Source organism: Atractosteus spatula, chromosome 5 (assembly GCF_055471065.1).
Source record: "Atractosteus spatula isolate fAtrSpa1 chromosome 5, fAtrSpa1.hap1, whole genome shotgun sequence".
Classification (NCBI taxonomy): Eukaryota; Metazoa; Chordata; class Actinopteri; order Semionotiformes; family Lepisosteidae; genus Atractosteus; species Atractosteus spatula.
The window spans coordinates 4,345,149-4,361,818 of record NC_142710.1 but is presented as its reverse complement, the minus strand read 5'-3'; the positions used below and the strand labels follow the sequence as shown (position 1 = coordinate 4,361,818).

Sequence of the window (16,670 nt, the reverse complement as noted above, 5' to 3'; positions counted from 1 at the left end):
GAATTCCCATGACGTGAACTGAATGTGCTCTGTCTGGCGATCTCTGTCGCTAAGGTTGGCGCAGGAGGTGGCCAGTTTAAGAAGCACTTAGTGATTAACGAGTGGGTCGGGGAGCACGTAGATTACGAAGGATTTAACGCGCTACTTTAGTTACGATGGGTTTTGGGAAACACTCGTAAATTAACAATCGATCTTAAGATCGAGTTTACGATGTTCCCAGATCACAATTCACCTCAATTATCTCACCCCAATTAACTTAACCCAAATTTATATACCCCAATAAACTCACCCTAATTAACTTATGTCAATTAATTCACTCCACTTACCTCACCTCAATTAACTCACCCCAATTAACGCATCACAATTAACACACTCCAATTAACTCACCTCAATTAAATTATCTAATTTAACTCACCTCCATTAATTCAAGTCAATTAACTCACTCCAATTAACTAACGCCCAATTAACTCACCCCAATTAACATACCCCCCAATTAACATACCCCCCAATTAACTCTCCCTGCTGGGAGCTGTCCCAGCTGATCTCAGATACACCACTCCAGTGATCTCCTGACTCCAGGGGCCCCAGGGGGCCACACGGCTCGTTCACACTGCACCTAAGAGTGGCCCCCGGCCCATCACAACAGCAGACTGGTCAGGGCACCAGGAGCGTGCACGAAGGCCTTTTAATCAGACTGCTGGATTCCCTCTCCCAAAGAGAAAGAGCCCTTTCGATATCCGGCTGGGGCCGGACGGTGGACCCAGCAGCTGTCGGCCATCTCCGAGATCCGAGGAGCTGGGGATCCCATCCCAAAACAGACAACTTAGAACCAGTCGGAGAAATCCCTCTTGACTGGGTCCAGGATAGGATGAAGAGAAAAAAAGCTGGAGGAGCTGGAGGAAACCCCCATCCGAAGATGGACGGAACGGATCGGAATGCAGAGGTTGGCCGACATGACCTCAAGTCAATATCCCGATAATCTCCCACATTTACCTCCATAACGATACATTAACGATCATTTTTTTTAAACCCTTGAAATTATATGATTACATAAAAGATCACGTTTCAAATATGCGAAACTGTTAAACTTAGTAAATGTCAGGCAGAAAAATATTTTCTCGAGGGCACAACGCATCTCCTGTCGGGGGTTTGAACGAGTCTTTTGAATCCACTGTAGCGATGGGGACCACGTCCTTCGCTGTGTAGTGTGTAATGGCGTTAGTCATCTTGTTACAGCTGCGTAAATGTTTTGCATATTAAGTGGCACTAGTAAATGCTTGTGTTAGAGACAGCTGTTTGGGGGAATCTCTTCGGCCATGAGTGCGCTTGTCAATCTCTCTCTCTTTTGGCCATGCACTCTTCGTATTTCACGACATGGTTGTGTTTTAAATGATGAAACTAGTTGATTGTGTTTACGTTCGGGCGCACAAACGGTTTTCCGACAGAGTTTACATCTGACTTCTTTGGTCAGTATCCGGTCTGCCAAAGCCAAAATATGACCAAACGATCGACACTACATCTTTTTTCGATACCAGCTCGTCTTCATTCGTACTTGAGTCACCCCTGCCTGACTGGGGTTCAGCATGAGCGAGCCTGCTGTCTCGCCACATGCAGAAGCTGTCCTCGGTGGCCATCTAGTGGCGAACTGCGGATATTACAGTGCAGTTCCTCCGGTTCAAACAGGAAAATATAAGTAAATGTCCTGTGTACTGAAGAGCGAAGCATTCACCCCCGCGCATATGCACGGCTCACAACTGGGCAGGAAACCTGGCGACGCATCACGCTGGTGCAAGGCATACACGCGTTTTGCAGGAAGATCAATCTTGCATCACAATTTAAACCACCAGGCCACTAATCTATTAATCCACTTTATAGGTGATTTATAGGTGATTCCACACATAAGGTCAATTGATAAGATAAGATCACCTTATTGGCCATATACAATTTCTTGCATTAGGAATCTGTCTTTTTTCACAGACCCCAGCTTGCTCTCCATGAGACACAGACAGGGAGAGAAGCTGGGGGTCAGAGCGCAGGGTCAGCCATTGTACAGCACCCATGGAGCAGCTGGGGTGAAGGGCCTTGCTCAGGGGCCTAACGGAGTAGGATTCCTCTACCAGCCACAGGATTTGAACCGGCAACCTTCCAGCCATAGGCACAGATCCTTAGCCACAGTGCTACCACTCCGCCCAAAAACCCTCAGTAAACTTTACACAGAGGGTAGTGGGAGTCTGGAATGCGCTGTCCAGCCACGATGTAGAAGCAGTAACTCTGACTTAACCCAAGAAATGGCTGGATGAGAACCCTGGATCAGTTCGTTACTAACTACTAAAATGGGACTGATGGCCTCCTCTTACCTGTGAGCTGTGTTCTGTTCTTATTTAGTCCCTGCAATCGGGAGGAAGCTGTTGGGGTGGGGGTGGCAGATACCACAATCTCACTCCACGCACGGAACAAGAGGACTCTTCATCCAGACAAGTAGGTGTCCTGGCCAAATTTCCCCCCTGGTCTTTACCAGTCATGGCCTCCTGTTACGCATTCTACACGTGCCGCTCTCCCTTCTTGCATTCCCACGCGCACACACTGTGAGACAAGCTCACGCCGCAAGTAACGCCAATCACCTTTTCTCCCGTCTCTATTTTAGTTCTCCTTTTTTCTCACTTCCCCGCTCACTATTGCGGATTCTCTTCGAGCTCCCTAGTGCGCGGTTTTTCTCTTACTTGTCTCAGGTTTTCGAACTCCCAGTCTGTCTTTCGTTTTCTCTTTCGTCTAGTGATTTGGATTGCTGCTTTCCCGTTTGCGCCTCCGTGTTTCGATCGTCTCGCCTGCTTCCTGGATTAGATTTTTGCCTTGTGATTTGGATTGTTGCTCCCTGCTCATTTCCCTGTGTGCCGACTTACTCGCCTGCCTCCTGGTTTTCGTTTTTGCCTTGCGATTCTGCTCAGTGTTTTCCTGTAGTCTAGAGTCCAGCATAGGATCCTATTGCCCTAGCAGCCCTTCCTAACAGAATAGTGAGCCACACATGGATCCAGCGGACCAGAACTCCACTGCCACCTTTTTGCAACAGCAGTCCCAGGCTCTTCTACAACTGACCTCTGCAGTTCAACGCCTAGTGGACAACACCACCCGGCCGCCACCCCCTCCAGTGGCACCCGTGCCTGTCCCACCCCTGGCTGCTGCTGCTTGCCCCTTGCCCCCTCCCACCCCGGAGAAATTTGAGGGTGACCCTGCAAAGCTCCAGAATTTTTTAACCCAGTGCTGGATGGCCTTCCACCTTCGACCAGACTGTTTTCCCACTGACAGAGAGAAGATTGCCTTCTTGGTCTCCCACCTCTCCGGTCGAGCCCTGGACTGGGCTACCTCCCTCCTTGCTCGGAATCTCCCCGTGACTGCCGATGTCAACCAGTTCGCTGCTGCCATGCAGTCCATTTTTGGTCAGCTCCACTCCCACCACATTGCCATCTCCCGTCTCACCTCTCTCACCCAGGGTTCCCGTTCTTTTCAAGAATATGCCACGGAATTCCGCCTCCTGGCCTCCCAAGTTCCCTGGAATGAAGAGGCTCTTATCCACCAGTTCTGCCAGGGCTTGTCTTCTGCCTTACAGGACCACCTCACATATCTTCCATTGGACTTTCCCTCCTTACAGCACCTCATCTCCCGTCTGGCGGAAATTGACATCAGGCTCCAAGAACAACGTTCCCGGCTTCCACCCCCTCCTGCCACCCCCCGCCCGACCGCCTTCTCCAGGCTGTCTTCTGAGGAGCGACGCCGCCGACTCTCCCAGGGTTGTTGCCTTTATTGCGGGGCTGCTGGCCACCTCCGAGCTTCATGCCCTCTCTGCCCCCCCCGTACTTCCCTGCCCTCTGTCAAGGTCGGTATTCTTTCCCCTTCTGCCCCTTCTGGCCTCTTTTTGCCCGCTCTGGTTTCTGGGGATGGTTTCAAAGAATCTATTCTGGCTTTTGTTGATTCAGGCGCAGAAGAAAACTTCCTAGACTCCGGACTCGCCACCACTTGGAATGTTCCTCGCGTCCCTGTTTCTCCCCCTATTCGCCTACTCACCCTGGACGGATCCCCTCTCTCTCTTGTTGAATGGCAAACAATTCCCCTTACTCTCCGCATTGGTGCCCTCCACACTGAGAGCATCCAGTTCCTACTCCTCCACTCTCCCTCCCACCCTCTGGTTCTTGGATACCCTTGGCTGAAGATGCACAACCCCCATTTTCACTGGTCCAACAGTGAACTGCTCGCCTGGGGACCCAATTGTCATCATCGCTGTCTGCAGTTGCCTCTCAGACTCTCCTCTGTGCACCTCTCCCTGGAGGACACCAGCGGACTCCCTTCTGTTTATTCGGACCTGCGCCTCGCCTTCAACAAGCAAAGAGCACTCTCCTTGCCGCCACACCGTTCCTCCGATTGCGCCATTGACCTACTGCCTGGAACCCTCCCTCCGAGAGGACGTATCTACCCTTTGTCTATTAATGAATCTGACGCCCTGGAGTCCTACATCCGTGATTCCTTGGAATCTGGTTTCATTCGCCCGTCTACTTCTCCGGCCTGTGCAGGTTTCTTTTTCGTGGAGAGGAAGGACGGATCCCTGCGGCCCTGCATCGATTATAGAGGTCTTAATGAGATCACCATCAAGAACCGGTATCCCCTTCCACTCATTAACTCTGCATTGGAATCTCTTCAGGGAGCCTCTGTCTTCACCAAACTTGACCTACGGGGTGCCTACAACCTCATTCGCATCCGTGAAGGTGACGAGTGGAAGACAGCCTTCATCACTACTCTGGGTCATTATGAATATCAGGTCATGCCCTTCGGCCTGGCTAATGCTCCTGCTGTATTCCAGGGTTTTATGAACGACATTTTTAGGGACATCATTCAGAAGTATGTTTTGGTTTACCTCGATGATATTTTAATTTTTTCTCCCAACATGGATGATCATGTCCTTCATGTCCGCGAAGTGCTCACCCGACTCATCAAGAACCATCTTTATGCCAAGTTGGAGAAGTGTACTTTCCATGCGTCCAGGATCCACTTTCTAGGGTACATAATTTCCTCTCTGGGTGTCGAGATGGACCCTGCTAAGGTCTCTGCTGTCTTGGACTGGCCCACACCCAAGAACCTGAAACAAGTGCAGCGTTTCCTAGGCTTTGCCAACTTTTATCGCCGTTTCATCCGAAACTTTAGTTCTGTTGTAGCACCCATCACGTCCCTTACTCGGAAAGGTCCTGGACAGGGAAGGTGGACCCCAGATGCTGATAGGGCCTTTCGTCGCCTCAAGCAGAACTTTTCCTCAGCCCCAGTTCTCCGTCACCCCGATCCCTCTCTTCCTTTTGTGCTCGAGGTCGATGCCTCCGCTCTTGGGGTCGGCGCCATTTTATCTCAACGCCATGGTCCTAAGGGCACGCTCCATCCGTGCGCCTTTTTTTCGAGACGCCTATCCCCTGCCGAGATGAATTACGATGTTGGGAACAGGGAACTTTTGGCCATCAAGCTTGCCTTGGAGGAGTGGAGACACTGGCTGGAAGGGGCCATCCATCCCTTTACTATCCTCACTGACCACAAGAACTTGGCCTACTTGCAGTCTGCTAAACGCCTCAACCCCCGCCAGGCTAGGTGGTCCCTGTTCTTCTCCAGGTTCCGTTTTTTCATTACCTATACTCCTGGCTCCAAGAATATCAAAGCTGATGCCCTATCCCGCATTCATGACGCCATGGACTCCGAAGACCCTCCAGCGCCCATTGTGCCGCCTGACAGGTTTCTCGCAGCTGTACGTTGGGACATTGAAGACAAGGTGAGAAGGGCTCTCCGGAACCTCACAGTCCCTCCCCAGTGCCCCCCGGACCGACTCTTTGTTCCTGATGCTGTGCGCTCTGCAGTTCTTCAATGGGGCCATGACTCCCGCTTCGCTGCTCACTCTGGCACTCGTCGCACCATCGAATTCATTTCCAGGGACTTCTGGTGGCCTTCCCTAAAGTCTGACGTAACAGAATACGTACGAGCCTGCCCCACCTGTGCTAGGTGCAAGACCCCTCGACAGAAGAAGGCTGGTCTATTACAGCCTCTTCCCATTCCTTCAAGGCCTTGGTCTCATCTCTCGGTCGACTTCCTGACGGATCTCCCGAAAAGCCACGGTAAAACAACTATCATGGTGGTCATCGACCGTTTCTCTAAAGCTGCGCATTTTGTTCCTCTTCCAGCCCTCCCATCAGCGCGGGAAATGGCAGACCTTTTTGTCCAACATGTTTTCCGCCTCCATGGCATTCCCAAGGATATTGTTTCTGACAGGGGCCCGCAGTTCACATCTAAATTTTGGAAGGCTTTCTGCCAGACCTTAGGGGCATCCTCCTCCCTCACTTCTGGTTACCACCCCGAAGCCAATGGTCAGGCGGAGAGGATTAACCAGGACCTGCTAACTTACCTCAGGTCCTATGTCTCTGCTGCCCATGATAACTGGGCTGCCCTTCTCCCCTGGGCGGAATATGCCCACAATTCTCTCTATACCTCCTCCACTAATATGTCTCCGTTCCTCTGTTCACTGGGCTACCAACCATCGCTCTTCCCCGACACTGTTCCCGACTCTGACATCCCTGCTGTTCGGGCATATTTTTCTTCCCTCCCGGAACTCTGGAAGAAGGCCAGGACTGCTCTGCTTTAGACCTTTAGGAGACAGAAACTTTCTGCTGATAGACGGCGACGTCCCTTTCGCCGTTTACGTCGAGGCCAATTTGTCTGGTTGTCATCCAAGAATATTCCACTCCAGCAACCTTCCCGCAAGCTGGGTCCTCGCTTCATTGGCCCCTTCAGAATTCTATCCCGTGTTACCCCTGTTTCTTACCGCCTCGCCCTCCCCCCCACCCTCAGGATTCACCCCACCTTTCATGTTTCCCTCTTGAAGCCTTACCACAGATCCCCACTCTCTGCTCGGCAACCTCGCCCACCTCCTCCCCGACTGATGGATGGAGTTCCCACCTATACGGTGAATAAGATTTTGGACACCCGATGGCGTAGAGGTATCCGCCAGTTTTTGATTGACTGGGAGGGTTATGGCCCAGAGGAACGTTCCTGGGTTTCTGAAGTGGATATCCTGGACCGAAACCTTATTCGAGATTTCCTTCGCACCCATCCCGCACCGGTTATCCGGTCGTCAGGAGCCGACCCTGTGGGGGGGGGTACTGTTACGCATTCTACACGTGCCGCTCTCCCTTCTTGCATTCCCACGCGCACACACTGTGAGACAAGCTCACGCCGCAAGTAACGCCAATCACCTTTTCTCCCGTCTCTATTTTAGTTCTCCTTTTTTCTCACTTCCCCGCTCACTATTGCGGATTCTCTTCGAGCTCCCTAGTGCGCGGTTTTTCTCTTACTTGTCTCAGGTTTTCGAACTCCCAGTCTGTCTTTCGTTTTCTCTTTCGTCTAGTGATTTGGATTGCTGCTTTCCCGTTTGCGCCTCCGTGTTTCGATCGTCTCGCCTGCTTCCTGGATTAGATTTTTGCCTTGTGATTTGGATTGTTGCTCCCTGCTCATTTCCCTGTGTGCCGACTTACTCGCCTGCCTCCTGGTTTTCGTTTTTGCCTTGCGATTCTGCTCAGTGTTTTCCTGTAGTCTAGAGTCCAGCATAGGATCCTATTGCCCTAGCAGCCCTTCCTAACAGCCTCCTAATAATCCCCCTCTCTGAGCTGGCTTCATCACTCTGCTCTCCTCCTCACTGAGAGCTGGTGTGTGGGGAGAGTACTGGAGCATCATCCAGGTGGGGCTGCACACTGGTGGTGGTAGTGGGATTCCCCATTAAAGCAGAAAAGTGCAATGTAAGTGTAAGCAATTATTATTATTAATTATTATTAACTAACGGGTTTATCCCATTCACGGTCGTGGGGCAGCCGGACTTTACTTAAAGGAAGGGCAGGGTAAAAGTGTACAAAGAAGAAGAGACCATTCAGCTCCGTTTCCTCATTGGCATGTTTAAGCAAATTAGCTTCATCCACTTTCCAATTATCTTATGTATGATATAAATGGACATATTTAACAGAAAAGTGAACCACAGCAGGAAACCAGGTGTTCACACTAGGGGAGGTGTTGTCAGCTGTACAGCTGTGCTGTAGTACTGAAAAGCACTACATAAGTGTAAGCAATTAGTAGTGGTAGTAGCAGCAGCTGTAGCTTCTGGCTGTCTGATCCTAGTCCTGTGGTGTTGGATGTTTTAGGGCTCTTTCAGAAAGCAGCGCTTAAAAACATGGAGGAGGTTGACAAGTTGGTCCAAACAGGGTAAAGAGCCAGATCAGGACTGGACAAACCCCCTGTTCTAGATAAATGGACAAGGAAAGGAAAGTCCTGGCATTTTACTAGAGAGCGGTGTTGGATAAATCTACTTTCGAGCAAACCAAATACCAAGAGCCTGGGAGAAAAATCGTTGGTTATCAAATGCAAGTGATCTGGCGTTGTACCTCGTAGAGAGCCATTGTCCCCGGTTTTTGTTCTGTGGTGGATGTTCATTTTAAAATGTAAGCCCTCACAGAGCAACTGTAAAGGCTGGCCTTTCAAAGCTGGCTTTCCCACACTGGGGTTTCCGTGGGGATTAAAACAGAGCGCGTTATTGTTGTTGTTCTTTCGGCCCGGGAGCGATTTCGATTTCGCTTTCGCTGTGAGCGAGGGCGCTGCTAATGACCCGGGTCAGCGACAGCCCGGTCTTGTGATTCAACGCGCTTTCCTGTCGACACAGACCGGGACAGCGGCGACCAGCCATCGAGGTAAAAACGCCTTTGTTTTGGGGCACGACGTGGGGGAGGAGGGACGGGGATTTGTCGGGAATAAATCAATGAGAGTTAAAGAGTTTCTTCGGTTTCAAACAGCTCAAGATGAAACTTAGCAACGCCTGGGCTGTCGACTAACTTTGTGTGGTGAACTTTCTTCTCTCCTTTACTCGCGGGTTAATGAGGAAGAAGACAAATGTTGTCTCCCCCCTCCACCAGTTTGGACTATAGATGACGTGTGAAAACTGCCGAATATTTTCATCTCTATCGTGAAAGCTTTTCATGAAGTGACACTTTTTACAGGAAACTCCCAGCTCTGGCGTGAAGTTTAACCTTGTGCATCGTTAAAACACGTTTGCTTTCGCTTTCGCATAAATCCTCTTGCGAATCTAATACTACTTTAAAAAAATAAGTTCAATTCTTGTAGTGAAGTTTACAATCGTTAGGTTTAAGCCGCGCATTGAGTTAAGGTGTCATGTCTTGTATTGGGTCGGTAAAGTTCGGGGTTCAGTGTGTAACTTCTTATTTCGTGCTTGGCTACGTCTTGTTTTTTTATGTGTATATAAACCAACATACACGGGTTTCCTGGTTTCGAGGCGGAAATTACAGAGGTACATCCGTGAGGAGTTTATGGATGTATATAGCCACAGGTAAAGGTTTGATTCACCGCTGAAAAAAGTCCAAATACGTCTTGGAAACTAGCAGGGTGCTGCGGATTTTGCAGGGTACGCACTTCCGGAAAGACTCCAGGTACTGAGGCCGTGTCCCAGATACCGCACTGCCGAGACCCAGCCCCGGTGTGGACTTCGAGAGTCCGCCGGTTCCACGGCTCAGGGTCGAGCCGCTCTCTGGCCGTGTCCCGGTCCGCACACACTGGCGCTCCTGCCCCCCTTCATAACGCGCCGTCAGGGCCGAGTTCGCCCCCCCAGTTCTGCGCCGAGCGCCGACGTTGCCTGTTCCGACCTCTCAAAGCGCTAGACGTTTACCTGTCATGCCTACTCAACGTTAAACGAAGCTGCCTGTGGAATTGTACAATTTTTAAAACTCATAATATTTTACGTAACAACACTCAATTTCATTGAAGTATTTTAGACGCAAGTGCAGCGTGAAGTGTTGCCAGAAAGCTCTCTCGTCATGAGCTGGCCACCCCATTTTGAACGGTGAATATTCTGCCCGTTCACCTCTGGTATTTAGCTTGGGGAAAATGGGCTGGGGTCAAAGGTCGAGTCGTAGGCTCAGACAGCAGGTGGTGTTTGTCGAGGGAGGGACAGAGCAGTGTTTTTCAACTGCCTTTATTTCTTTGTTTGTTTTTGGGACCAGGAAACGGCTCTCTTACAACTGCAGCGAGCTCCGCCTGGGCTGAAGAGCTACGATCCCGGGTCGGCGTCGCCCCAGGGACCGGTTCCGGCTGTAGTGTCCGAGACACCTCCTCTTTTCCTCTCCTCTCTTGGCTGTGCCGGGGCGGGTCCGGATGGAGAAGGACCGGGATGTGGGCGCCGGGCCCGCCAGGAGCGGGCCACAGGACACGGAGGTGAGTGGCGACTCCTTGTCTCCAGCCCTCCCTCCCTCCAAGCCCCTCTGGGTTAGGGGGTTAGGTGCCAGGCCGTCTTTGTAGATTTTTTTTGGGGGGGGGGGTTTAGCTGCTATAGTCATGTCGTCCCTGTGCTGATCACGGCGTGGTGGGGGCCGGGGGGGTGGTTACGGACATCAGCTCGCACCCTGACACACCAGGAGCGCTGAGGATTGAAATGGTGCCGGGCTGGAGAAACGCCCTCTCTCTCTGGGAGCTGTGCTGAAGGAAACACACAGGGGGCGCGGCTGTGAGCGGCAGGGGCCTCGGGCGTGGGAGGTGGGAGCACAGTTGACGGAGAGCCACTGGGGAATCGAACCCGCAGCCTCCTTTAGGTGAGGACCCTGGCCAAGAAATAGCTGAACGAGATCTTCAGACTAGGGGGTTCCCAGTCTTGTGGCTCAGGGGACCCCAGTCCGGTGAGTCTTGTGGCTCAGGGGACCCCAGTCCGGTGAGTCTTGTGGCTCAGGGGACCCCAGTCCGGTCTTGTCTTGTGGCTCAGGGGTCCCCAATCCAGGTCCTGGGTGGGGAACCACTCTAGGCTATCAGACTAACTGGACTGGGGCTCCCTCAGACCACAGCTGGGATCCCCCGCTTCAGACCAGTCAGCTGTGGAGCAAGATGGGAACACGGCGTCTCTTATTGACACCTGTCTTGCCTTCTTGGCCGCTGGCAGGAAAAGACACTGCTGGACTCCGAAGATGAAGAGTTTGAGGACCTATTCTGTAGGAAAGACGAGACAGGGGTGAGTTAACCAAACGCTGCAGCTCTGTTTTCGCCCCAGGTGAGATACTCTACTTTTTTCCTCATACAGTAGGTAACCCGTGGATCTGAATCACGGCCTCAGAACATTCCCGAAACAAACTGCCCGTTTTTACTGAAGCTAGAGATATAGTGTGGCATTAAAGATGTGGGTGATTTTACCCGAGTCTGTGAATGTGGGTGAGGTGATCAGTGCAGTCTGCTATGTGTTTGGTTTCCTGCCACTGCCCTGGCAGCTCAGACAGGATTTGGTGTTGTGGTTTTTAGAGCAGCAACTGCATAAGCAGGGAAAAGCAGTTCACCTCATCTCATGAAAGCAGCTGCTCACAGACTTTTTGGCAGGAAGGCCAATAGCTGCTGATTACAGTAAGATATACGGACTGTGCATACGTGTTCATTTGAATTTTTCCCCCTCCTTTCCTCTCTCTCCGTCTCTCGCCGCCTCAGGAAGCGGACAGCCTGCTGGACTGGTGGTACACGGAGGAAGGTGAGCTTTACTGCCCCCTGTCTGGGGTGGATTTACAAAGATCTGACAGGGTGTGAATGCTTGTGTTCCTGGGATTCAGCAGAGCTTATGGGCACATCCCGCTGGCTGTGTGTTTTCCGGCTGTGGGCGTGTCCAGCCGGCGTTGGGATCACTGAATCCCTGTTTGTCTCCTCTCAGGCTGGGACAACTGGAGCTCGGATGAAGGATTCACCGAGGAGCAGGAGAACAGGTGACGCGTGCTTCATCGCTTCGGTGCTTTTCTCCCACGAGCCCTTGCATGCGGGAAGGTGGCAGGGATCAGAGGCCCTCATCTCGTTCCAGTAGAAGCTGCTCATACAGGGGCCCACCCCTCCTGGAAACAATGTTATCAGGAGTCGGAATGCTGCTAATCACATCTTGGCTGCTTACCCGCTTAACGAAGGCATTAAGACAACAGTTCAGTTTGCTCCTATTCAATAACTGCTAAATGTTCATCGTTTCTCAGAGAGCAAATAGAAACGCATAGACTGTAAAAAGGGGTGATGTCATTTTACCACAGCAGTTGAAGTTCACATGTCTTCAGTACTGGCTGAAATGTGTTCTCTGTCCTGGATTGAAGGCATTTAAGGTGATGGTGAAGTCCAGTGGCTTTATAAATGACTGGCACCTAGCTGGTTGCTTTCTCGTTGTGGCCACAGGTCATGAGGTCATCCAGTGAGAGCCACGTAGGGCCTGTACTCCTTTTCCTGGAGAGCCGCCTTCCAACAGGTTTTGCAGGTTTCTAATGTCTGAAGTCTTGCCACCCTTTATGATCAGTTGAGCAGCAATGAAAGGTGCTATTATAAAGTAATCCATTACAGTTAATTGTGTAAGGGATTGCTTACACAAGTAACTGTGATGGATTGTAACTACTATGTGTAGAGTCATTTAAATGTTGGGGATCACTCTACAGTTATGTACTTTAGATCACTGTAACTGAGGAGTAATCCATTACAGTTACTGATCTACTCTACAGTCACATGCTGTTGGTCACTGTTACCGAGTAGTAATCCATTACACTTAGTTATCCACTCTGCAGTCACATACCGTAGATCACTGTAACAGAGGAGTAATCCATTGCAGTTAGTGATCCACTCTACAGTCACATACCGTAGATCACTGTAACAGAGGAGTAATCAATTGCAGTTAGTGATCCACTCTACAGTCACATACCGTAGATCACTGTAACAGAGGAGTAATCCATTACAGTTACTGATCTACTCTACAGTCACATGCTGTTGGTCACTGTAACCGAGTAGTAATCCATTACACTTAGTTATCCACTCTGCAGTCACATACCGTAGATCACTGTAACAGAGGAGTAATCCATTGCAGTTAGTGATCCACTCTACAGTCACATACCGTAGATCACTGTAACAGAGGAGTAATCAATTGCAGTTAGTGATCCACTCTACAGTCACATACCGTAGATCACTGTAACAGAGGAGTAATCCATTGCAGTTAGTGATCCACTCTACAGTGACATACTGTAGATCGCTGTGATCACCGTTTTTAAAACAGTTCCCCCAAGCTCCTTGCCCATGTGAAAATGTAATCCCTAAACCGAGCACTCGTTCTCCGTCTCTGCGCAGGCGACTGGCTGACACGGCCAGCCGGGTCTACAAAGGCATCCAGCTGTTCAGCCAACTGTTCGAGGACCGGGCCCAGGAGCTCCAGGCGCTGGTGGACGAGCTGTGGCAGATCGCCGACAGCGTGGACCGCTTCCACCGCGGCGCGACCATCGCCAGCGTGACGGGGGGCGTGGTGAGCGCGGCCGGCGGGATCGCCACCATCACCGGCCTCATCCTCGCCCCCTTCACCTTCGGGGCGTCCGTGATCGTGACGGCGGTGGGGCTGGGGGTGGCCACGGCCGGCGGCGTGACCAGCGCCTCGGCCACCGTCTCCGACACGGTCAGCAGGTCCTGGGACCGCCAGAAGGTGGAGAAGGTCATCCAGGACTACCAGGAGAAGATGAAGCCGATCCAGGAGTGCCTGGAGTTCGTGAAGCACGGGATGGAGAACCTGCAGAGGCTGGATTACTCCGGCTTTAACGAAGACATCGCCCGGAAGGCCCTGCCCAGCGCGGAGGGGGTCTTCCAGGCGGGGGCCAGGGCCGGGAAAGGCCTGGCCAACGTCTCGGAGATCGTGAGGGTGGTGCAGCTGGCCGAGGTGGCCTCGGGGGCCGCCCGGGCCGTGCGGGTGGCCAGCGTGGCCACCGGCGTCCTCTCGGCGCTCTTCCTGGGGCTGGACGTCTTCTTCATCGCCCGGGATTCCATGGAGCTCCACCGCGGCGCCCGCACGGAGCTGGCGGCGAAGATCCGGGAGGTGGCCGGGGAGCTGCAGGCGGGGCTGGTGGAGCTGCACGAGATCCTGGGGGAGTTGCGCCAGAGCACCGGGAAGGGGGCCGTTCCCAAACCTGATCCCGAGCCTGCTCCCGGCCTCAGCTAGGAGGGCTTGGAGAAACGAGCCCGGGATTTCTCAAGTTTGGGACGGAGACTCTGCAAAAGAGGGATCGTGCCTGTTTTGATTAATCCATCACCGGGAGGCGTTTTGGGGAAAATGAAGGAGATTGCTGTGATTTCATCCGAGCCCTGTATGGCACTCCTGAGGCTAAGCTAGTGACTAAATACTCAACCCTGATGATACCCCAACCCCAGAGTCTCAACCCCGGCCATTCCTCTGGTCCTTACCCTACCCTGACCCGCGATCTGGGGTCCCCCAGTCCTGTCCCGGCCGAACCCCAGGTGACCCCAGTGCCCGCTGTCTTCCATCCAGCACAGCTGCCCTACTCGCCGAACGGCAGCACTGCACCTCTTCCTGTAAGGCACTGGTCCCGCCGAGGGCGAGAGTCCAGGTTCAAATCCACACGTCTCCCCTACTTGCTGAACCAGCCCTTGCGCTGAGCACTGCTTTGAAGTCCACTTCAGTAGTTCACCACATCTGCTGAGCCTTACCTTTTCGGCCATTTCCAGACATTCAAAGGTTCATTTCGACGTGCGACAGCTCCAGAACTAGACACAGTGAGTGTGGAGGCTGGTTTAGCCAATGTTTTGGGCTCGGTTAAATAATCGAGAGCTCAAAGACCAGCACATACAGAGATCAAGGGAGCCTCTTCCCTATAGCTTATTCTCCCTGTTTCCCTAACTGGAACTCTGGTGATTGTGGAAGCTTTTCCCTCAGTAAGACAACAGAACCATACGTACTGCAGGGCTCTTCTGCTACAAGCCTCTGTCACTCTGCTGAAATGTAGAAACTGTCGATATGAAGAACTGTGCACATATCTGTTTTCTCTGAAATTCTTCTTTTCCGTGTTAAAGTAGCCCTGAAAATGCGGCTTTTTAACCTCCTGTGTATTCATAAAAGAGCTTGGAAAGAAGGAACGTGCTGTTTTTGTCATATTTGGATTGATGTGGGATGTATGTGTGTGTGGGGGGGGGGGGGGGAGTCTTCAGCCGAGACGAGATGGAGAATTGAAGTTTTAAACTGAGCCGTAATTCCCTGGATGTCTTGATGCTGTAGCCCCCCGACTCGCTCTGTTGGTAGAGCATGAGACTCGTGAACTCAGGGTAGTGGGTTCGTGACCCCCGTCGGGCGCAAGGCTCTCTAATCACCCATACTGGGCAGCGGCAGTGTGGGGCTGTGTTGGTGATGGAGGGTCACATATCTGTGATGGGGGAACTGTACATAACTCATGCAAGAAATTGTATATGGCTAATAAAGTGAAATAAGATCACTTTATTGGCCATATACAATTTCTTGCATTCGGAATTTGTCTTTTTGCAGACCCCAGCTTGCTCTCCATGAGAGAGGCAGGCAGGGAGGGAAGCTGGGGGTCAGAGCATAGGATCAGCCATTGTATAGCATCCCTGGAGCAGTTGGGGTTAAGGGCCTTGCTCAGGGGCCCAACAGAGTAGGACTCCTCTGCCAGCCACGGGATTTGAACCAGCAATCTTCTAGCCACAGGCACAGATCCTTAGCCACAGAGCCACGGGTGGCCGTGAACTGACCCTCACTTGACCACACTCATCCATCCCCCGCTGGTACTGTAGGCCAGTCCGCTCTCCTGCTCTGTGGCGAACCGGGCGAAGAGATGGCAGAGCAGCGAGTGGGCTGTCTGTCTACAGACCTGGGGTTTTGGCAAATGGTCCCGAGGTCGTCTGGAATCCGCAGACGGTGGAGAACCGTCCGCTGGGGGGGGGGGAGGAAGTGCTCACCTGACCCATCCCCGTTAGTCCTGCCCAGACCCAGGGCAGCTTTTCAGGAGGGTCCAGGGGGCATCTGGTGGTGCAGAGACCCAGGCTGCAGTCCCTTCGTTGCTTTACAGACAAGCAGGGCCAATACTATACTATATATACTTATATATTTACACAATACTATACTATATATACTTATATATTTACACAATACTATATATATATACACAATGCAATACCATATAATATATACTATACTATATATATACAATATATATATACACAATACTATATACTGTATATAATACTACCCGTATACTTCTACAGTATAGAGGTTATTACTTCCCCCCGTGAGACAGCCCCAACGTAACCGTATGTGGTTAACTGGAAAATATTCCAAGCTGCCCATCCATTTTCCTCACCAGGTGCCAGCCAGTATCTCTTCACCTGGACATAATAAATAATAATAATGTTTATTCCATGCTGAAAAGAGAAGAAAAGAAACAAGTTTTGGCTGTGGAGCCTTCTTCATGTGTGTAATATAATAATAATAATTCCTTACACAGTGGCTCTCAGTGGGGAGGAGAGCAGAGTGATGAAGCCAGTTCAGAGAGGGGGATTATTAGGAGGCCATGACTGGTAAAGACCTGGTGAGACTTGGCCAGGACACCGGGGTAACACCCCTACTCTTTTTGAAAAACACCCTGGGATTTATAATGACCACAGAGAGTCAGGACCTCCATTTGACTCTCATCTGAAGGACGGTGCCTTTTTACAGTAGCGTCCCCATTACTATCCTGGGGCATTAGGACCCCCACAGACCACAGGGTGAGCGCCCCCTACTGGACCCACTAACACCTCTTCCAGCAGCAGCCTTAGCTTCCTCA

At 51.6% G+C, this 16,670-nt stretch overlaps 1 protein-coding gene across 1 annotated transcript; it reads left to right on the top strand.

The window, feature by feature from the left end:
• The first annotated feature begins 8,626 nt into the window (after positions 1–8,626).
• LOC148833609 (apolipoprotein L6-like) lies at positions 8,627–14,966 on the top strand. The gene is made up of 6 exons (XM_088916136.1): positions 8,627–8,750; positions 10,074–10,284; positions 11,000–11,068; positions 11,533–11,572; positions 11,750–11,801; positions 13,183–14,966. Exons 2-6 carry the CDS (start codon positions 10,225–10,227, stop codon positions 14,036–14,038), a joined length of 1,077 nt encoding a protein of 358 aa, XP_088772262.1. The 5' UTR covers positions 8,627–8,750; positions 10,074–10,224; the 3' UTR covers positions 14,039–14,966.
• The last annotated feature ends 1,704 nt before the right edge of the window (positions 14,967–16,670 follow it).

Excerpts from the sequence above, each read along its gene's own strand:
- LOC148833609 (XM_088916136.1), top strand. The coding sequence starts at position 10,225 with ATGGAGAAGGACCGGGATGTGGGCGCCGGGCCCGCCAGGAGCGGGCCA. Across the intron at positions 11,069-11,532 it reads GTAGGAAAGACGAGACAGGG|GAAGCGGACAGCCTGCTGGA; the intron begins GTGAGTTAACCA and ends TCGCCGCCTCAG. Across the intron at positions 11,802-13,182 it reads ACCGAGGAGCAGGAGAACAG|GCGACTGGCTGACACGGCCA; the intron begins GTGACGCGTGCT and ends GTCTCTGCGCAG.